Below are 21,424 nucleotides of genomic sequence, written 5' to 3' on the forward strand. Positions count from 1 at the left end.
GATTTTGGAAGATTCATGACAAATAAAAGGAAGAGCTGAGTGTTGGAGAGTCCTAAAGACAAACAGATTTATTGTTATATAAATTCCATGGACCAGAACTCACATCATCAGGTGCATGAACTGCTGTAGTCAGTTGACAGATATGTACAGTATATATAGGGGTGGGTGGGTATATATGGTCAGTCCAAGAATAAAAAACAATGCAAATAAATGTGTAGTTTGCAAATCCAAATTGTATTCAGTCATAGAAGATAGTACCAATATATTTAATGACATTTCCTACCTGCCCTTCAGCACGAGGTCCCAGGATAGATTACAACTCAGTAATAGAGTATTAAAATCAGTTTTTAAATTACATTAAAAACGTATCAGAATAGAGCATAAAAAATAGGATGGGTCCTAAAAGAGTATCTCAAGTGGCCCAGGGGGGAAAAGGCACATATTCAACATCTGCCAAAAACTATACATTCATGGTTCCAGACATAGCTTTCAAACAGCTTATGGAACACCCTAAAGAGGAGCTATAGGGAAGAAGAAGGTCTTGCATATATTTGGGGCATAAGTCATTTAGGGCTTTAAACACACCAAAGCGAGCATGTTGAATTGCACCCATAAACCAACTTGCAACCAGTGCAGCTGTTTTGAAACCTTTAAATGGAATACTAGCCAGTAAGGTGCTGCTGTGTTTTGGACCAGTGGAAGTTTCTGTGTTGTCTTCATGGCAAGTCCCATATAGAGTGCATTGGAAATAATCCAGCCTGGAGGTTACCAATTGGTAGAGATTCTAAACCCTGATTATTCAGGTTTAAATCTGTGTGCAGTCTAGATCTGGTCTGGGTTGACCCTGGGTCTGACTGGGGCTACTCAGAACCATTGAATTGAGCTGTGAATTGGGGGCCCATACACAACCCCAATGTTCTCGTGCTGGTTTCTGAATATTCTCATGTTCATATCAGACTTAAGTGTATTTGTTTTCTTCAGTAAAAAAAAAAAGAGAGAGAGAGAGAAATATTGGAGTCTAGGACCCTTGCTCTCTGTGAGCCCAGTACATTAATATCCATGTTTCTACCTCTTGGTGGCACTGCTGATGGGAGCGTCTTAGCAGGGTTGGTGGAGTAGCCCTGCTTTTCTTATACTGCAGCCTAAAGGTTATTTATTGTTGCAATGAAAACTCTTTGATTTGGACAGGCACAAGAAGCAAAGGCCTTTTCAGATTGATGCTCTATATAATCCCCTCCCTTAGGAGACCCATATGAACTCATAATTAAGCACCTTCTGGTAACAGGTGAAAATTTGACTGTTTAGAGGCTTTACTAGTATGTATGTTTTTATGCTGATGAGCTGGATATTCTTGACTGCTCTTGTTTGTTTTGACTCTGTTTTGTTTTGAGCTTGTTTGGATTATTTATGGCTAAACTGTTAGCTACTTTGAGTTTCCTAGTGGATAGAAAATTTTAAAATAAATATGAAGTTTATGGGCCAAGCCACTGTGAATATTATTCATGTCCTATACAGTAAGTGTTAGCTTCACAAAAAGTACCAAAACTGCTACAGCCTTCAGAAAAGGACAGATGTGTCAGCTGTCCAGGATAGCTGTGAATAAGAAATTAATAACATGGTTGGGCTTTGTAGCAGAATTTTCATGAGTGCTGAGAAAGGAGATTGTTTTGCTTAAGGACAGCAAGTTGCTTTTCTAAAGGTGTTACAGTTTATTCCAGAAAAATAAAAGCTTATTTACAATGCCACTATTGTCTTAAAAGCTTATTTACAATGCCACTATTTTGAGAACATAGAATAAAACTCCCTACAAAAGATATTATAAAGCATTTTATAGGGGTTGTGCGTAAGTGACAACAACCATTGCTACTTGCCCCTGAATGAATAAATACAAAGCTGAATTCAATTTGCTGTCATTTACAAACTGTTGAGCAGTGCTTTTGTAGTTTATGATGTCAGGAAAGCACTGGGGTGAATTACAGCCTTCTGTTTACTCAAGAGCTATTTGTTATACAATGTGTTAAAGACATGGTTTACAAAAAAGAGAAACAATTAATGTAATGTTTCTCCCAGTGAGAAAAGTGGGGAAATAATGTGTTTCAGTTCAGTGTCTCTGCTCCTATTTCATACTACCTTGCGTTTAAAAAAAGGGGGGGGGATATTGCATCTTTAAAATGATTTCCAAGGGCCTTCATTTCAGTGCTCTGCAGGAAAGGTTCATAGAGTACATTGAGAAAGATGTTTTTGTTCCCCCCACCGTGGGTTTCTGTCCCAAGACTGCCAATTAAATTATCCCATAAATCCTCCATTATAGGTAGTAAAACCTAATTTTAGATTTCCTGCCCTCTACAGTGTCTTGCTTGATTGCTACCAGTTGGCTAGAAGTGTAACCTGTTAAGCAGACAATTGTAGAGAATTGCCTGTTCCTTTCTTTGCCACATGTGAAGGTTTATTAATTCTAGGGATTTGCTCATAGGTTTCACTGGCAAAGTTTACCAACAGGTCCCAAAAATGTTTTGTAGCTCCTCAGCTTGGGCATCTTGTTTTAACGGGGAATATATTTGCTGTAGAAACTTACGTCGCAACACATCTCAGATATCACAGTGATAAAAATATTTTCCCCTTATACAGTTCTCATAACCAGCTGTAGTGAGTAAGCACATTTAAACCCCTTTCTAAATTGCTGGCTGCAAAACTAGGTCATAGAGTGTCCCACTAAATCTTCCTCTCCACTCCTACTTTTGCAGTTCCATCTAGTCATTCTCTTCTCCTCCCCTCCACCCGTCTCCCTCTCACTCAGAGAGTGGCATGTATGTGAAGGTCATACAATTTATAAAATAATCTAGAATATACTTTAGAAAATAAAAAGAGAGAGAATGGAAGAAGAACCCTACAAGCAGGACACGAGCACAACATTCTGCCACACTGTTCTGAGGCATATCACTTCCTTCCAATACAGAAGGTATTATACAGCCATTATGGCTAGTAGTCATTGATGGCCTTATCGTGCATGAATTTGTCTAAACTCCTTTAACAGCAATCCAGGTTAGTGGCTCTGTTGTGGAAGCAGCAGTGTTGCTGCTGGCAAGAAACGTGGGGTGAAGCAAAACGACTACCACTGTACTAATGCATTGCCCAGGCTGTCTTAGGGGTAGAAGAGTCCCTTATCCCATCAGCCCCAGCCTGATGAAGCCCATCAATGATTAGCTACGTATGTCTTTTATGGATGTGAAGATGTGAAATGTTCCTATATCCATAGAATGATAAAGAAGAGCTGTGATCCAAAGGGCCCCACATGCACTCTATGGTTTAGTTTTGCAGAAACCACGCCCATGGAGTCTCCAAATTCTTCTCAGAGCATTTGAGTATTTTGAGGAAGATCGTTTTGAATGGAGACTGCTACTGCAGTGTTGCATGGTATATCCCTTGCCTCCCCGGTCACTCCCCAAACTGCTGTTGCGTTAAATCCCAAAACGGCTTTTCTGAACACAGAGGAAGTTCAGAGTATAGTTGGGGGTTCTGTGCAGGCAGCTTCTGAACAGGAAAAGCTGCTGCGGAAAAAAAAAATCAGATGTGCAATTGAAACATGATCCATCTGGCCAAAGCATGCAGACCTATTCATAAGATAGGGTAGAAAGGTAGTTGTTTTTATTTTCTTCTGTAGAGACTATGATTACTTATTACCTACCACAAATCGCTTGGAAAACTTTTTTGTCACTTTGTGCATGTAAAAAACATTCATCACTACCACCTCTGGTGGTAGTGGTTGCTATGGACTGTTGAAATGACCCAAGAACTGCTGACAGCTTGGATCAATATTTTGAGAGCTGTGAATTCTTAAGCGCAGAATCCTGGCTGCCAGTTTTCTTGGCTGGCTTCTTGGAGCAGCTGTTTTAAGTGATACAAACAGCAAACTTGTATTATTCGGAGCTTTGGAGAACTTGTAGTTTTAAACAGACAGTGGAAATAAGTGGCCTTCAATAAAACAGCCAGAGTGAATTGTATTACCATTACTCACATGACTTTTGAATGATACTCAGAAGTTGCATCCAAGCTGAAGGTTAGTAAGCCCTAACCATGGTTAAAGCCGGAAGGGGATGTAGGAGATTCCCATTGGAATGAGGAGGAAGCACAAAGCCATGCAGCCTACTCTTCATCCCTTAGCCTTGTTTAAGAGAATGGGAGTGTTATACCTGCACTGAGGTTAGGGGGTATTTATTGTGAGGGACCCAAGTAATTGAACATTTGGAGTTAAGTGAGAGGACCTGGATCTTTGGAGTGATGAACCAAGAGGAATAAGATGGTAGGTAAGGAATTTGCAAAGCTAAGCAGAGTCCAGTATGGTTTCAGATTGGATGGGGGACTGCGTTGAGATTCCTGCTTGGCAGGGAGTTGGACTAGATGTACCTGCACTGAGTCTGTGGGATATGCTCATTTCTGGATCTGGATCTTTAAACAAGAGAACATACAACAATGTTTATATTTATTGTTTTATCTATTATCTCATTTATTGCATTGGAATTATTGTTTTAAGGTGAATGCTGTTGCAGCTCACCATGATGAAGGGTGGCTTATGGATATTTTAGACAAATTAAAATAAATGTTTGAAGGGGGTTGGGGAGGGAGGTATTTGTGAAGTGCTGTGGCCCTTCAGGAATAACTGTTGAAATCTCTACCCCCTGAATAAGAGGGATGAGTGAGGTAGACAGAAAACTGTGGAGATTTTTCCTTTGTAGGTGCTCAGTCAGATCTTGCAAACTTTATGATTTTTAAAAAAAATAAATTTGTGAAAATATATGTCTAGACACTTGTGTCCTTGGGTTGGGGCCAGGAATCTAGTTAAAATAAATAATGCGCTGATGTTTCCTCATAAGATTAAACAATTTTATGCCAGTTACCTTTAGTCATTTTCATTTTTCTTCCAATACTGTCGCTGCTGGGAATATAGGACTCTCTCCTGTACTGCATGAAATCTGCTTAAACATGATTCAGAGCACATGTTTACTATATAATAATCGAGTCTGCAATTGTTGCATGAGAAAACCGTCTCTAAGGTACTTTAAAAAGTGAAACGAGCTTATAATTTTTAGTGTTGCTGGTTCTCTGTTATTAATATATTAGTGAGATTTTTCCCCAAAGGCTCTTATGAGTCACAAGAGCTATTATTACTAAGTGTTGCATGCTCATTTATTTATGCAGTGCAATGGTACACTTAAGTATTTGCCATCTAGAAAGCATACATAAATAGTACATAAAGTTGATTTTATGTACTATCCAAATAGGATCCAAATAGGATTCCTCACAAGAAAAGGGAAAAGTTGACAGCTATGGGTTCAGTTCAATTTTCTACAGGATCTGATTCATAACATGCTAAAGTAGAATTGCAAAGTGGTGAAAGAGGGAGTAAACACTGCTTACTAAAACAAGCTGCACCTTCATAACCAAATTAAATGATAGAGGTGGATAGCAAGAATTAGCTGGCAAGTACCATCATAGTGGTATTAGCTGAAGAAACCTAAAGCTGAATATGCACTCATATGGGTCAGGAAAGTGTAGAAGAGAAGGATTTTAAGTTGCATTTTTCAATAGGAAAAAGTAAGCAAATTCAGTGGGATTTAAAAGTGCTTCATTTTGGCTTGTTTACATATTTTGGTGTTTATGTGCCCAAGTCTATTCAGTAAAATTACTGGCAAATGCAGACTGACTATCACATGAAAACTTCATTCTTTGGGGACAATTGCTGTTAGTGAACATTTTGAGCCCAACAAAGCTCTCCTTCCAACAGAAGCAATTGAAACTCAACTAAAAATGCTGGCACATATCACCAGCTAGTTGTCTGTTAAAAGCTGCTCATATTGTTTTTATTGTTGACAAAAGCAGAACTCACCATATGCTTATTGGTACAGTCTGCAGTACATTAAAATAATATGTTTTGTTGAGTAGTGCTGTTTTATTTCTATTATCTTCATAAACTTTCCTCTTGGTATCCAATACAGTGGTACCTCAGGTTACAAACTTAATTTGTTCCAGAGGTCCGTTCTTAACCCGAAACCGTTCTTAACCTGAGTCGTGCTTTTCCTAATGGGGCCTCCCGCTGCCGGCACACCACCCGCACACGATTTCTCTTCCCATCCTGGGGCAAAGTTCTCAATCCAAGGTACTGCTTCTGGGTTAGTGGAGCTTGTAACCCGAAGTGTTTGTAACTGAAGTGTTTGTAACCTGAGGTACCACTGTAATAGAATAGTGCAGTTGGAAGGGACCACAAAGGTCATCTGGTCCTACCCCCTGCAATGTAGGATTTTTTTGCCCAGTGTGGCGCTTGAACCCATGACCACGATTAAGAGTCTCATGCTCTACCACCAGTAATTAGAGAGAACAAATTATGTTGGCTTTGTTTGCTTTGCTAGTTGAGTGACATCTTTCATGCCTTTTTCTGAAAGCGGAGAATAGGATTATTATCGATTTTTCTGTGGACCTCCAGTGCTTTTAGATATGAGGAGTAGCTCCCCCTCCCCAATACTTATTTACTTTTGAGGACTGAAACAGAAAGGAACAACTGTTAAGGAGGATTTACCTAGAGTTTCGTGGCATAATATTACCTGACTTTAGGTCTGCCTCAAAGGTTCTGAAGACTGTGTTTGATTTTGGGGTGGTTTTCTTGGTAGGGTACAATTTCTATAAGAAAAATGTTACTATATATCTAATATATATTTTCTGTGTTTGCAATGGGAGATGTGCAGAGCAATGCAATATTTACATTACGCTAGAGAGAGATTGCCACTATGCTGGCAAATAGGCTCCTACATCCAATGTGTGATTGGCTTGGGACGGAAGGGGAAAACCATGGAAGTGGCCACCTGAGGTGGACCCACCTCACTGATCAACCCGCCCCACAAACTGTCCTGCATCAGCCAATGCCATGCAGGCCATAAACAACAGCGAGAGACTGGCAAACAAAGACCAAAACCCTCTCTTCCATCTCGAGAACTATAACACAAAATTGTGCCACAATATCTTCAACAGCGTGCACTTTGGAATGGTCTGATCTGCCATGTTGATTCAAAATAATGGGGAATATTAGTTAAATTACTTTTGTTCACAGTTCATTGAACACCTATAGTTCACCTTCCCAGCCCATGTTCATACAGAATGGATTGTGCCTGTGATTAAGGTCAAGCTATCACATAGCTAGGAAGCACATTTGTAGTTGTGCTCTGTATTATCACTGCTCATGGTGGAAAGGACTGTCGTATTGTTTCAACCTTTAACAGTAGTCTTAAGCTTGACATGCTACCATTGAGAACTTTGTGGATTATTATGAAAGTGCCATGGGTGGGACAATGGACCTTGTGTGTCACAACTGTATCACATATAGCAACTCTGAAGTCTGCTGTGGCATTGCTGTCAACAGTTGGTTCCAACTTGTGATACTGTCTGTGTTGCTATATATAACACCAGTCTGTAAACTCCATTTGGACTTCTAATTGTATACTTCTATTTTTATTTTGAAAGTGTTGATATTGTTATTAAATGCTTGATATTACATTTTCAATTTTGTATGGATATAATATTGCCAATTCCATATATACATGTGTGTGTACATACATATATGTATAGTGAGACAGTTTCCAAGCATAGTGAAATTGCATACTCCACCTAGCATGGAAGAGTCCTGTGGACCAGCTGCTGCAGATGCATTGAACATCAGATTCAGATGCTCATCTGGTCGCCATTGAATTTAATGGCTGTAAATGGTGATGAACATCCCTATCCAGTATCATTAGCTCCACACAGCAAAGCATGGCTGGAGGAGTTGGATTGGTGCCAATGAAATGTAATCAGAAATTCTTTGAAACTTGGAACTCTTAGGATATCCATTAGTCTCTGTTATCATGACACTTAAGAACTTGTAGAGTGACCTTTACTTTGCTTCAAAGCCAAAGCCTCACAACAGAGCAGATGGAAACTGTAGCCTTACTTAAATCAAACTGAAAACTGAGTCTCTACTAGCGTAATCCTGGTCATGAGCGCCCCTAAATTTAGTAGGGTTTACTCCATAGTAAGGACATGTAAGATTGCAGCAGAATACATTTATTAGCTGGAACCAGAGGAAAACACACTATATGAGTGAATCTCCTATGCAATTGGCAATCTGAATATAATGCCGTGCGGGGAGTAATCAATTATGTATCATTTGTAGACTAAAAACACAAACACGCTAATCATATTTGCTGAATTGATTTTCGTTCTGGATATGGGATGAATAAGTGAACTTGAGCTATTTCCGCTTCCACTTCTAGGACATCCCTAGCCATTTAATATCTGCTCTGATGTAGACATTTCCTAGGCAGGGAACTTCCCCTGCTGTGTTGTCTTAGATAGTGAGCACCCTTTCAAAGGACAAAGGAATTGACGAGCTGCATTTATACTTATGAAAATAATTAGCTTCAAGGTCTTAGTTTTTACACGTCAAAAATGAGAGAGATTCTATTCTTCATATATGAAACTGGTTTAATCTCCTGGCAAGTGGAAATGATGTGAGGCCAAAATTATGCATTTGATCACTGTGAAGTATTTATAGATATTATTAAGATGTACTGTACTTGAGACAAAATGAAAACAACACAGTAAAGTCCAGAAATCACAGCATTATTTATTGAGGATGACATGTTTTTCCAGCAGACATGGTTTAGGTGTGGACATAACATATTTTTATTTCTGCAATATATACTAGCATTTTATTAATTTTTAAATGGCAATGGGCAAAACCAGCCTTTTTTATATACCTCCTCCCATAATTTTTGTAATAAAATGAACACTTATTGAAAATATCTTTCCTTTTAAAATATTTGATGTTTGCACAGCTGTTATTTTTTCCCTTTTAAACTTCATTTTAAATGCAGGTGCCAACATCAAAAAATCCAAATAGAAATAAGGAGTTTATGCCAAAGAATAACATGGATAGAAAGCATGAAGTATTATAAATAAAAAGGATTCCAAGAATGTCAGCATTTCTAATGCAGTTTGCTTCAAATATTATACAGGTTCTTCACAATGACACAAGTTTTAAAATAAAACTTTTATTGCTCAAATTGTTGCTATTTTGGTGGCTCAGAGAAGTATATATACGTATATATTTTCCCCAGCCACTCTGGGTGGCTTACAGACACAAACTATTACGTCTTTGCTCCAATAGTGACCCATTTCTGTAAACTGATAAAATAGCGTTAAGATAGGAGGAGTTCGAAAGTGGCTTGTTAGGTTGTGAGTTAGAACTAGGAAAGTGATTCCTTCCCCACAACAGATCCTGAGCTTCTGAGTCCAATCATAACCAACAATCTGAAGTATGTTACTAAATAACAGAGAAGTAAATAACAGCATTGCTGCATACAGTTACTTGATCCCGAGACAGCAAGCCGCACAGACTGACTGCTGTGCAGGACAGAGAGAAGGGAAACTGCAGTCATCTTTACAAAACATCACAGTACACTATTTGGAACTCTATAGGATTCTAAGTAGCTGCAAGGCACACAGCCTAGTTTGGGCCAAGTATTAGTAGGCATTTGTTTGAACCAGAGTTCTGTGTTCATTTTGCTTCATAGATGTTGACTAGCTGTTAAGTAGGGATGGGGGAGAAATATCATTCAGTTCACAATTTCAGCTGAATTTGTTGAATTCACACTTTCTGGGACAATATGAGAACCGAAACACAGGCATCCTTTGAAAGTCACACTTACCTGAATTTTGTGATGTAGTTTTCCAACTGAACAGTGCTTACAAAAATGCATGCATTAGGAGAAAGTGTGCATAAAATGGATCTATTCATGAGAATTACATACAATATTGCATTATATTAGGGGGCATCGTTTGCAAAAATGTGTGTGCTAATCAAAACAGAGTATAGCAATGTGTTTATTAGGAGAAATTTGCAGTAAAATGCTGTTGGATTTTGATGAGGCTTAAAAATAGCAACCTCAGATTGCTGCAGAAATGTGAAGAACTGCATTTAAGAGTGGCAAAATAAGACACTGAAATTGAGTAAGGCTTGGAGGGTGGTGACAAGAAAGAGGCCTTTTTGGTTGTGGCTCTCCAATTATGGAATGCTGCTCCCAATGAGGCCTGACTGGGGCTGATCTTATTTTTTCATTGCCAGATTAAAACCTATCTCTATTCCCAGACACTTGGTGTTGTGTGACAGGCCAATTACATTAGCTTTTGGCTGGTAATTGTGAATTGGTATTATGCAAAATATGCTTTTATCCTAGTTTTATTACAGTGGTGTCCTTTAAGTATTTATGATGTTGTTTTATTTTGTTTAAATTGTTGTTATGATTTTGCTTTGTTTTGTCTCTTTTTTAAAAAAAATGTAAGTCACTGTGGGACTAATTTTGTGTGAGGCATCTTCTAAATTAAATAATAAAGGGGATGCATTTTATTGATCCCAGTAGAATTTATTTCTAAATAAATGTGCCAAGAATAGAAAAAGTACACAACTGAACAGAAATACAGTGCCCATTGGGTACAGCTTTAATTTGATCCAGCCTCTCTCTCTCTCTCTGGTGTGTGTGGTTGTGTGTGTATTCCCATGGGCTGTGTGGTTTCCCACTAGGAATGCACAAAATTCTTTAACCTCCATTTGGTATCACATTCATGTATATGTGTATCCTGTAACAGGATAAGCATCAGAGATTAATCATTGGTGAACATTTTAGTACAGTATTGAGAGAGACATTTAACTCCTAAAATATGGAAAGCGGTCATTACAGTTAAATGTGTCAGATGTGACTCAAAGGTCTCCTTTCCTTTCCTCATTCTTTTAATTTCATTTTAACTACATTTGCAAGTGGTCAGGATTGAAGATATACACTTTGGGGATACTGAGCTTCTTAATGCTATTCTGGGAGATCCAGGAATAGCTGCACTGCATTTCATATGGATGCATAATCCAAGTTATATAGCTTTGAATAAGAATGTGGTCTTGGGGTGGGGGGAGATAGATGAAAGGGTCTAATAATAACCTTTTACAGGTTGTTGCCTAAAGTTCCTACTGTAGGAGAATTGACTTTAGTATCATTTCCTCTCTTAAGATGTGAGGGTTAGAATATAAATAAAGCAATAGATTTATCTAACTTGTAGTGTGGAAATTTGACTTCTACGCACACATCCACATTCTGAACAGGGATTTACAGAGCATCTGCTACACAGATGTAGTCATTCAGTGAATCTCTAGGAGCACGGCAAGGTTGCGTAGCTGTATTCATTCACATACATAAATGAGAATACTACTGAGTAGCAATTCTCTATTACCTACCTGAAGAGTGTACTAACGATTTTTGAAGGAGCAAGGATTATCACTATTCACAGATACTGTAAAATGCTTTACTCTATCCTTTTCAGATGATTCAGTATTTAGTTCACTGTTTATGTAGGTAGCCCCAAGAGGTTCAGTATGTCCCAAGACAATGTCTAGATGCAGACATGGTCTAGATGAGGGCTAATAAACAGTGAGTGAATCCAACAAGATGGAGACCCCAGGGATGGATGGTGCCCAAGTCTGAAGATTGGGTTGTGTACCAACTCTGGATGAGATTGCGCTCCATCTGAAGGAGCAGGTACATAGTTTGGGGGTGCTCCTAGATGCATGGCTGTCACTAGAGGCCCAGGTGACTTCAGTGATGAAGAGAGCATTTCCTAATAAGGCAATTTATCAACTTGTATTTTTGGGCCATCTGAATCTTACTCCCACCCCTCCATCCAGTTAGCGTGAGAAATAGGCTGTGTATGTGTATCCTCTTCTGAACGAATGACAAGCATGGCACAGATCAGGTAGCTAGTACCTTTACCTTTACCATCAACAGTAGAAGATTATGGATCACGACTCATGGTTCAGTTGGTAGAGCATGAGACTCTTGATCTCAGGGTCATGGGTTCGAGCCTCACATTGGGCAAGAGATGCCTGTAGTGCAGGAGATTGGACTAGGGATCCCTTCCAACTGTACAATTCTATGATTCTAAAAATAGAGGAAGTACTATTCCACAACCTAAAAAGTGACAGGTGCCCCATCAACTTTCTACCAGAAGTCCCACCCCTTTTCTTAGTAGTCCCACCTTTTGATATAAATAATATATCACTTGATAGAGGTAGCTGAAGCCCATGCCCATCCCTCTTAAAACAAGGGACTAGTATTGCTCATTTAGTACAGTGGTAGCTCGGATCACGTACGCTTCAGGTTACATACGCTTCATGTTACAGACTCCACTAACCCAGAAATAGTACCTCGGGTTAAGAACTTTGCTTCAGGATGAGAACAGAAATCGTCCAGCGGCGGTGCAGCAGCAGCAGGAGGCCCCATTAGCTAAAGTGGTCTTCAGGTTAAGAACAGACCTCCGGAACGACTTAAGTACGTAACCAAAGGTATCACTGTACTTGCATGTCTATTTGCAGGCCCAGGTGTGCTTTAAAGGATGGGAACAAAACTGTACAGTATTACTTTTGTTCTCCAAGCTGAATTGTCAGAAACTTTTCATGCTAATAATAGCTGAATTGTATATGAATGCTTTCAGTTATGTTAACCCCCACTGTAGTCTGAAATACTATCGGCCAGATTTGCCATGTCACCTGCTATTTGTGAGAGTTAGACCTAGGTCATTTCCTTTACGTGGAACAGATCTTTATATTCCTGGCAAGCAGGAACAAGGATCCACTTAGTGATGCATACATTATGGCTGTCTTCTCTCTAGTTTTATTATTATTATTATTTCTGAGTAAACATGCATAGGATTGTGCTGATAGTTTGCCCCTTCAAGCTCTTAACATGGTTGAAAAGATCTGATTGCTAATAGTAGGACGGCTTGTTTGAGGAAGACTGGAATTTAGGCCTACAAATTTCTCTGTGGCTGTTAGAAAAGTGTTAGAAAACTTTGAGTCTAATGTGATTCCAACTTAACCTCCTAAAGGCTCAGATCTTTGCTTGCATATTCTGGCTGCAGGTCTCACAGATCTTTTAAAAAAATAAAAATTAGCCAATTAAATTAAACTCTTTCTTTTGAGTCTAAGAAAATATCCCAGCACTAGTTCCTGGATCATCATTATCTTTTTTATTTTTTCTAGAAGCAAAATATGACCATGCAGATTATCTGTAAAAAAACACACCCAGTTTTGTTTTGATAGCACCTCTGCTTAAGGAAGGTCTGGAAGGAAAGATTTTTCATCTCCTTCTCCACCATGCAGACCCCCATGACCTCTGAAAAGCTACACTGGGGTGGGGGTTGGAGGGACCCTATGTGAACTATGTGGGATTAGGCATGGTGATGGGTTGGTGGAAGGAGGGCGGGAACACTTCTTCCACGAGCTTACTTAATGTATTCAAGGATTCAAGTAATTACGCCTTCCTCTTAGGATCCTAGTCACCCAGACCTGGAAAGAAGACCTCAAGAAGATTTCCTCCTACAGTTCTCTGTCTCCACTGAAGACACACAGAAACTGGGCCCAGTCCAAACCCAGTCCTAAGAGCTCCATCTCAGAGATGCCTTCCCTGGCCCCCCAATAACTGTATCCTGAGCCATTCATTGATCCCTGATTCTCTCCATTGCTGTCTGGGTCTCAGGAACAAAAGCACAAGTGGACCGGATTTCACAGGATGAACGTGCTATAAACAGGGTTTATGTTGGGAGGACAGGTCTTCTCAGGAGGAGGAGATGAGACATATGTAAGCAATAACCCAACTGGAGGTAGTATACCCAACTGACAACCAGGCAGCAACACAGCTCATAACCAGGCAGAGGCTGGGACTATAGAAGTATCCCAGTCTCCTCTGATCTTTGCAGGACCAACAGTTCCCTTCCCTGATTGATGTGAGAGCTCTGACTTAATTGTTGACTCTGGCTTCTAGTCTCCATATTCCATCTCACATTGTCCAGGCAGGCCCACTGACCCTCCAGAGGAGCTTTTTGGAGAATCAGGTACTTGCATTGGGAAGGAAGGGATGGTATGTTTTCCTTGGTGAACTTCCTTAACTCACCTTAGGATGCAAACCAGTGTGCTGTTCAGAGATACCACTGTTGCTCCACCTGAAAATGGTTTCAGTTGTTCCCTTTGTAGCAATTTCAAACCTGTTTGCAGAAGTTTCCAGTAACTTCCGCTTTCCCTCTCGTGCAGGCTCTGAAGATCTCTGTCAACTTGAGGAAAGAGATTTTCAGCAGCTTGCGGCACCAACTGTCACTTCCAATAGCTTCTCTATTGATTTTCTTTTAGTGTTCACTGGTTAACATAGCAACCACTGTTACTCATCCAGCTGCCTCCCTCTCACAGGGGTGGGCATGCTCAATTGTGTCTGAATCCAGGGTTGATGTCATAGTACTGGCAAAACTTGAGGTTTTTCAGAATATTTTCCTCCTAGTGGGCACCTTCTGCCCCAACCCTTTTTTCTTTTTGTTTTTGGTTGCGTATGATGAGAGAACAGAAAGTGTAGATAGGTAGACCATGAAATAAGCACTCATTTTTAGGCTCACATGGCTTATTGTGTTTGAGACAGATACTATTTCATGTGAAGTACCCTTGTTTAGGTTTGCATAATATGCCAATTTATGACAAATTAGTCCATTTACAGCCACAAATTATGTATTTTATGACTGCGAAGTTAAGAAAGCCAATAATAATCTGGCCCAGGGAATTTCTGGCATACTATCAAGAGCACATATAATATATCTGAGCTCCTGGGGGGTTGTGTAATGGCAAAGTCTGAGTCAGATGAGTACCAGTTTCAGTGGGACTCTGGGTGCAGACCATCAGTTGTGTTGTTTCATGTGTTTCATTCATTCTAGAAGGACTTATCTGAGGCTCTCTAATGTGTGGGGGGAGATGTCTAATCCTTTCCGTACACACCATTTTTTTCAGCCACCCACTCCTTATACAAAGGTGGCAATTAACCCTCTTGATGGAAAGACAAGCATGGTAAATGGACCTGCCCATTCACCATAGCAGGGCTTTAGCAGCTTTGCAGAGCAGAGGTTTCAGTCAGGAAAATAATGTGGGAAGAAAAGGTAAAACAGCCCTCTTCTCCTGTTGCGACAGCATCATTGTTTTGGTCCTGTTTGATCCCTGCGTATGTACGCTTTTCAGGGTTTTCCTCTTCATTTTGAATAGGTTGAGAGGTCTAGCCATTATCTCCGAGGTTCTGTGTAGTTTGGCCATGTGATTCTAATATTTGATCCTACTGGTTGTTGTCATAGCAGCTTACAGGAGCAGGCTATTAGAGCAATCATATAAACATATTGTTAAACACTACCCCAGTCTCCGAGTGGTGAGATATTCCAGGGGTTGCAGGTGCTCACCCAGGGTTTGGTTTCTCAGAATGAGAGACAGTGGAGACTGTGGTGTCTTTATGGTATGTGGTTTATTTACACATATACAACCTGAGTCTACGATGGAGGGGCTCACAGCATTAACAACCCAAGGAGGTCTTGCTTCTCCCACAGCCACAGTCTTGGATTCAAGCAAAGATCAGGCATGGCTCTGTCTCTCTGGCTGCTTCCCAGCCTGCTTCCTCCTGCTTCTACTTATAGCTCAAACACCTCAACTCTTGCCTTTATTCTTTCGAACTAACTAACTTTCAGTTGAGGGAGTGGGGTTACCACCCATTTGGCTTCTGCCATAGAACCATTTGTTAACTTACAGCCTGTACTTAGGGGTCATTACCAAGAAACTTTTCTAGCTATGCCAGCAATTGAACCTTTGTTGGATCCAGGAATTAGAAGGGACTCAGTCATACAGCTTTCCCCACCGAAACTATTAAAACTCATCAAATACATGTTTTCCAGGTGATCTAGGCAAATTTTCTGGAAGCTCAGCAACTTTCATTAGGCTAAGACAGGTTTGTAGGGACATGGTTATTTATAGTAATAAAGGTAGGAATGAATTTCTTATGAAGTGAGTTGATTTTTTTAAAAAAAGATATTTAGAAAATTAATTATATGTACCTAATAATAGTGTGCATTATTCATCTGTGGCAATATTTGCACATAGTGTGATGACAAAAATAAGCAATTGTTCATTATTAGGATTTTCTTTGTCACATCGTCACATTTTTTCCAGTGGCTATAAAAATGTTCCACACAACCAAGAAAGTGAATTAAAACCACACAGAAGTGTGCCTAGCTCCTCTTTCAATAGCTTTTTGGCATCATCTGTCACGTCTGGCATTTTCCAATTCATAAACTCTAATATTTTAATGTATGACATTTAAAGAGCTAAAAATAATCACTCTGCAAGAAAAGAACAATGGATAATGTTGTTTAAATCCAGAAAAGATTTTGCAGTTAAAAAATAAATTTGGCTAATTTGTGAAGCAATCAATCATTAGAAAAGCAAGATCACATTTTGTGTGTGAAATTTTATATACCCAAAGAAGTCACACCAGTGGTCATATAAGCGGGATTTTTGCCTGCACAGTGAATGATTGTCTAGGTCTTAAAAACTGTGCTTCCTTTATTTTTTGGGATTAGGTTTGGGTCTCCTAAGTAAAAGAGAGTTCTCCAAAGATATAAGACTTTGTCACAATAAAGTGCTTTGTTTATTATTTTATTTAGAATGTTTACAAACAGGACACTTAGAAAAATCTCAATGCAGTATATAGGAAATAAAAAAATACAATACATGATACAGTAAAATAGGTCCAACAGGATACTCAAGTGTCAGTGGCAACCATAGCCAAAATGTAAACAACAACAAAAAAAGGTTTAAGCAGGCCGAAAACAGTGGAAATACAAAAATGCTTACCAAGTTTAGGGAGGCAGAATAGTCCATAGAATAGGACGCATGGCAGTAAAAGCTGTGCTCCAACTAGCCACCAAATGAATCTGTGGAACATATGGCACCACCAGGAAGGTCTCATCTGACAATCCCAGTAATTGAATCCATCTATGGGGAGAAGGCAATCTCTTAGGGGTCTTGGTACCAAGTTCTTTGTAAAGGTAAAGGTAAAGGTAAAGGTAAAGGTAAAGGTAAAGGTAAAGGGACCCCTGACCATTAGGTCCAGTCATGGCTGACTCTGGGGTTGCGGCGCTCATCTCGCTTTATTGGCCAAGGGAGCCGGCGTACAGCTTTCTGGTCATGTGGCCAGCATGACTAGGCCGCTTCTGGCGAACCAGAGCAGCGCACGGAAACGCCGTTTACCTTCCCGCCGGAGCGGTACCTATTTATCTACTTGCACTTTGATGTGCTTTCGAATTGCTAGGTTGGCAGGAGCTGGGACTGAGCAACGGGAGCTCACCCCATCGCAGGGATTCGAACCGCTGACCTTCCGATCGGCAAGCCTTAGGCTCTGTAGTTTAACCCACAGCGCCACCTGCGTCTCTCACCAAGTTGTTTAGGGCTTTGTAAATTAGTAAAAAAAATTTCAACTTTCCCAGGTAGCATATTGGCAGTCAGTGCAATTCTTTTAATAAGTCATTACCTGCCAGTCTTTCTGTTGTTTGCTCTGCACCAGCTTCAGCTTCTAGATCGATATTAAGGACACCCCTCCATTGTCTCTCGACCTTAAGGACATGGACTATGTATGCAGAGACAGCAACAATATATCATTCCCCATAGCACCAGCTGATCGCCCTCCCACTAAGCTCAGACATCTTAGCTTCTGATACTGTACAATTCATCCCTGGCTGCCCCCCTGAACACCTTTCAGGCCCCGCCCACCCCTTACAAGTCCTGCTCGCACCCTTCTTGAGTGTTTTCCTGGACAGAAAGGTGTTCTTCAACACTGACAATGCTTCCTATTTGCTTGGAAGATAGAATGGATGGGTGGTTATGCATAGAAACTTGTTGTTAATTAAATGTATGTCCCACTCCAGCTTCCAAAGGATCCCATATGTGCATTTTTATGCACACTTTAATCTAGTACAGTGGTGCCCCGCAAGATGAATGCCTCACAAGACGGAAAACCCGCTAGACGAAAGGGTTTTCCGTTTAGGAGGTGCTTCGCAAAACGAATTTCCTATGGGCTTGCTTCGCAAGACGAAAATGTCTTGCGAGTTCCTGCGGGTTTTTTTCCCTCCCCCCCTTTTCCCAAGCCGCTAAGCCGCTTATCAGCTGATCCTAAGCCGCTAAGCCGCTTATCAGCTGATCCGCTAAGCCGCTTAACAGCTGATCCGCTAAGCCGCTTAACAGCTGATCCGCTAAGCCGCTTATCAGCTGATCCGCTAAGCCCGCTAAGCTGCTAATAGCGCTAAGCCGCTAAGCCGCTAATGGGCTTGCTTCGCAAGACGAAAATACCGCAAGACGAAGAGACTCGCAGAACGGATTCTTTTCGTCTTGCGAGGCACCACTGTATATACATTTTTCTATCCATTACTTGGCTGAAGAACTGCATTGCAAAAGAGGAGTGAATTTCAAAAGATGGCTGTGTTTCAGTTCACTTTTAGAAAGTGCAAATTAGGTTGATTCACCTTTAAATGAACTGAATTTAATTTTTCCTCCATCCCCAGCTGTCATTGGCCTGCATCTTGCCCATGTGTTTCCCTGGTAAAAGAAGAACATGATGTACCTCCAACTCATTGCTAGAGGGTAGGATACTGAATACAGTGACATCATTTCACACTGGGGAATGCTTGAGGGAGGTTTTGCTTTCTTGAACCCCTTAACCATACACCTGTGATTTTCACAGTATTTTGGATCCTCCTGAATGTGTTTTTTCTGCCAGTGAGTGAATGAATTATTGTATTATTCTTTGGAAGAAGATAATTGTTTCTCATTTATAAAGTGCTTAGCACAATATTTAGAGAGCTGACATTTGGGTGTTGGTGGAAATACCTATTTCTCATTATTCTATTACCTCCTAGTACCCCTGCTTCACACATTACAGCACAGATAAGCTGAATCTGGTTAGTTGTCAAGGCATGACTACAGACAATTTATGAATTGTCTTGAGTTAGATCAATGGATAAATTAAAAAGAGAAGAGAAGAAAAGAATGAGCGCAGCAGCTTCAGAATTCTGTAAATGGCATGCCAATGTAATTGATAAAATCAATATTGATTTTAATAATTCTATGTATGTAGAGCAGTTGGGTTATAAATGGTCTTATATTTCTCTACAAAGTATATTTTTAAAAAATCTTGTACTGACATGATTCTATCTTCTTGGCTCTACAGTTGCCTTGGGGTCTGACCTTCTGGTACATACGCTGGCTGTTAAAGGACATGATTCAAACTGTCCCAGATCCAGTAGCTCATATCAAGGTAAATTTCATGTTTGCTTTCAGGTCTCTTGACAGCTGATTATGCATTAGCTAAATGTCTATCCAAAAGTAGCTATGGCAAGAGAAGACCAGTGAAAGGGGATTGGGGAGATACTACACAGCTTCTGCTCCTCCTTCTGCTTACCACTAGAGCTCTTTCTATATCTAATTTGTTCAGGGAGCCAGCTAGGACCTTCTGTCTTAGAACTTGCCACCAACTCTGTCAGGGAGAGATCAAAGAAGGCCAAGTGGCTCTCTATGCTACATAAAAGTGTCTAATTTTCTCAAGTCGCTCATGGTGGCTTTGGCATTCTTTGAGTTTAATGCAGGTGGGAAAATACAATGAGATGAGAAGTTGAGGCAGCTCTGGACCTGCTATGCATATATTTATTTCCCTTCAATAGTGATGGAGCTTCCCAACAACTGCAGCTTATCTGGATGGTGGTGGGATGGGGAAGGGTGGCTGCAAAATGAGAGGTGCACAGATGCACCACTGGGGTGAATCTAGTGCTCCTGTTGAAGAATCCATGCAGCCCCAATCTTGCCACTCCTGCAATCCTGCAGTCTTGCAATCCATGCAGCCTTGCCCCACCACAGTGTGGTCCAGGTAGTCTACAGCCATGCTAGTGCCTGGAGGGCATTTCTGTCCCACCACACACCAGCCATTCTCCAGCCCTTCCATCATGCTGGCTTGTAACAAAGAGACAAAAGTGGGGAATGAGCTTTTGTTAAAAAAACAACAACCAAAAAACAAAAACATCCCAAAACAAACAGGCATGCAACACAACTGACATGGTTTTATCTTCCAAAGCGGTCCCTTAAAAAGTGTTTTGAACTATTAAGTCTTTTTTTCCAGAAAGTGTGGAAGTTCCAGAAGTTCCAGAAGTTTAGATAGGGTATCAGTTAAGTAAACCTCACAGAAAACTCCTGTCTGTGCTTTAGTTTGATAATATTTAAATTGCTAATCCCTATAGATTGAATACAATATTTGCAAGCCATTTCACCGCCTACTAGAGTCACTGATTGAATTTGCATATTTGAGTGAGAATTAGAAGATATTCAAGATGTAGGTCAGGCCAGGCTGCAATTGAAAAAGAAAAATCACTGAGCATTCCTGCCACAAACACCAGTAGGGTTTGTATTTCAGGCAACTTACTTGATCTCAGGCAAATGGTCGGGAGCCATGAACAATAGGAATTTTCTTAAGGGTGGGTATGCACTACATTTTATTGCAGGGCCTGCTTTTGCATTTCCTAATAAAACATGATTCCATTGTCATTTTGCTGCACATTCCTGCATTGTGTCTTCCTTGTGTAACAAGGCACAGCCTGTAAAGTTACAGATACCACTAGAGAAATATTGTGAAAATGTAATAGTGTGATTGAAGCCCATCAGTACAAATTGAATTGAATTTCCTCTCCCTTCTTTGTATTCTTTTGATATTGTAGTGCTGAATGTTTGAATGAGTGCATAGCCCTGGTAGGTCTAAACACAATGACTTCTCCTATAAAGGAGATGTCACTTTAAAGTGGAAATCTCTGTGCTTTTATGTAACATGCATTTTAAAAAATGAGTACTTCCACGTGTTTATAAAACACCGAGCATGCTAGATCCTATTCACTTACTTGGAGCTTGTATCACTACAGCTTTTTGAATGAGGATTGAGTTGCTTGTACTGAATCAAGATGTGCATTTTAACAGGGTTTGATTTTGCTAGTAAAGTATGGGATCAAACACAAAGGCAGTTTAATGGAAGAACTGTATGCCTGTTAGAAATGGAAAGGCTTTGCCATTAACGTATCTATTTTTCCTTTGAACTTCATTCTTAAAAAGGTAACCAAACCAGAAAATTTCCTAAACTTTTCATAATGAGAAAGAAGACTATAAATGTTTTTGGAAAGGTCAGAACTTGCCTTATTCCTTTTGCAAGTGCAATTCTAATTGCAGTTTATGTTGGCTTTCATGTGACTATTTTGTTCTACTGTTCATTAAAAACAAGAAACAAGTAGTGGTAACTATAGAAACACGTTGTAATTCAATGTGATGTTGTTCATTTGTAAAAGAAGGCAAGTTGTACCAAGTTCTATTTTCAGTGATTTGGTGTGGAAAATACTTTTTTTGATGGTACTTTTGGAGAGAAGCAATGCTCAGCATATAGCTTGTCTCTATCATTTGACTCTTCCTTTAGCTTTCTGT

General features: G+C 40.0%; 1 protein-coding gene across 6 annotated transcripts in view; it reads left to right on the top strand.

Moving 5' to 3' along the window:
* ERG (ETS transcription factor ERG) overlaps positions 1-21,424 on the top strand; it is a 114,152-nt gene that overhangs the window by 18,470 nt on the left and 74,258 nt on the right. For 4 of the 6 annotated variants that reach the window (XM_081198777.1, XM_081198774.1, XM_081198778.1 and 1 more), the window contains exon 2: positions 19,143-19,229. In XM_081198777.1, the coding sequence (XP_081054903.1) occupies positions 19,191-19,229 (39 nt within the window). In that variant the 5' untranslated portion in view covers positions 19,143-19,190. Of the gene's footprint in view, positions 1-18,477; positions 18,557-19,142; positions 19,230-21,424 lie in introns of all 6 variants that reach the window. The other 2 variants (XM_081198776.1, XM_081198775.1) reach the window with 1 other exon arrangement.

This window comes from Podarcis bocagei (assembly GCF_964188305.1).
Source record: "Podarcis bocagei genome assembly, chromosome: 6".
NCBI lineage: Eukaryota > Metazoa > Chordata > Lepidosauria > Squamata > Lacertidae > Podarcis > Podarcis bocagei.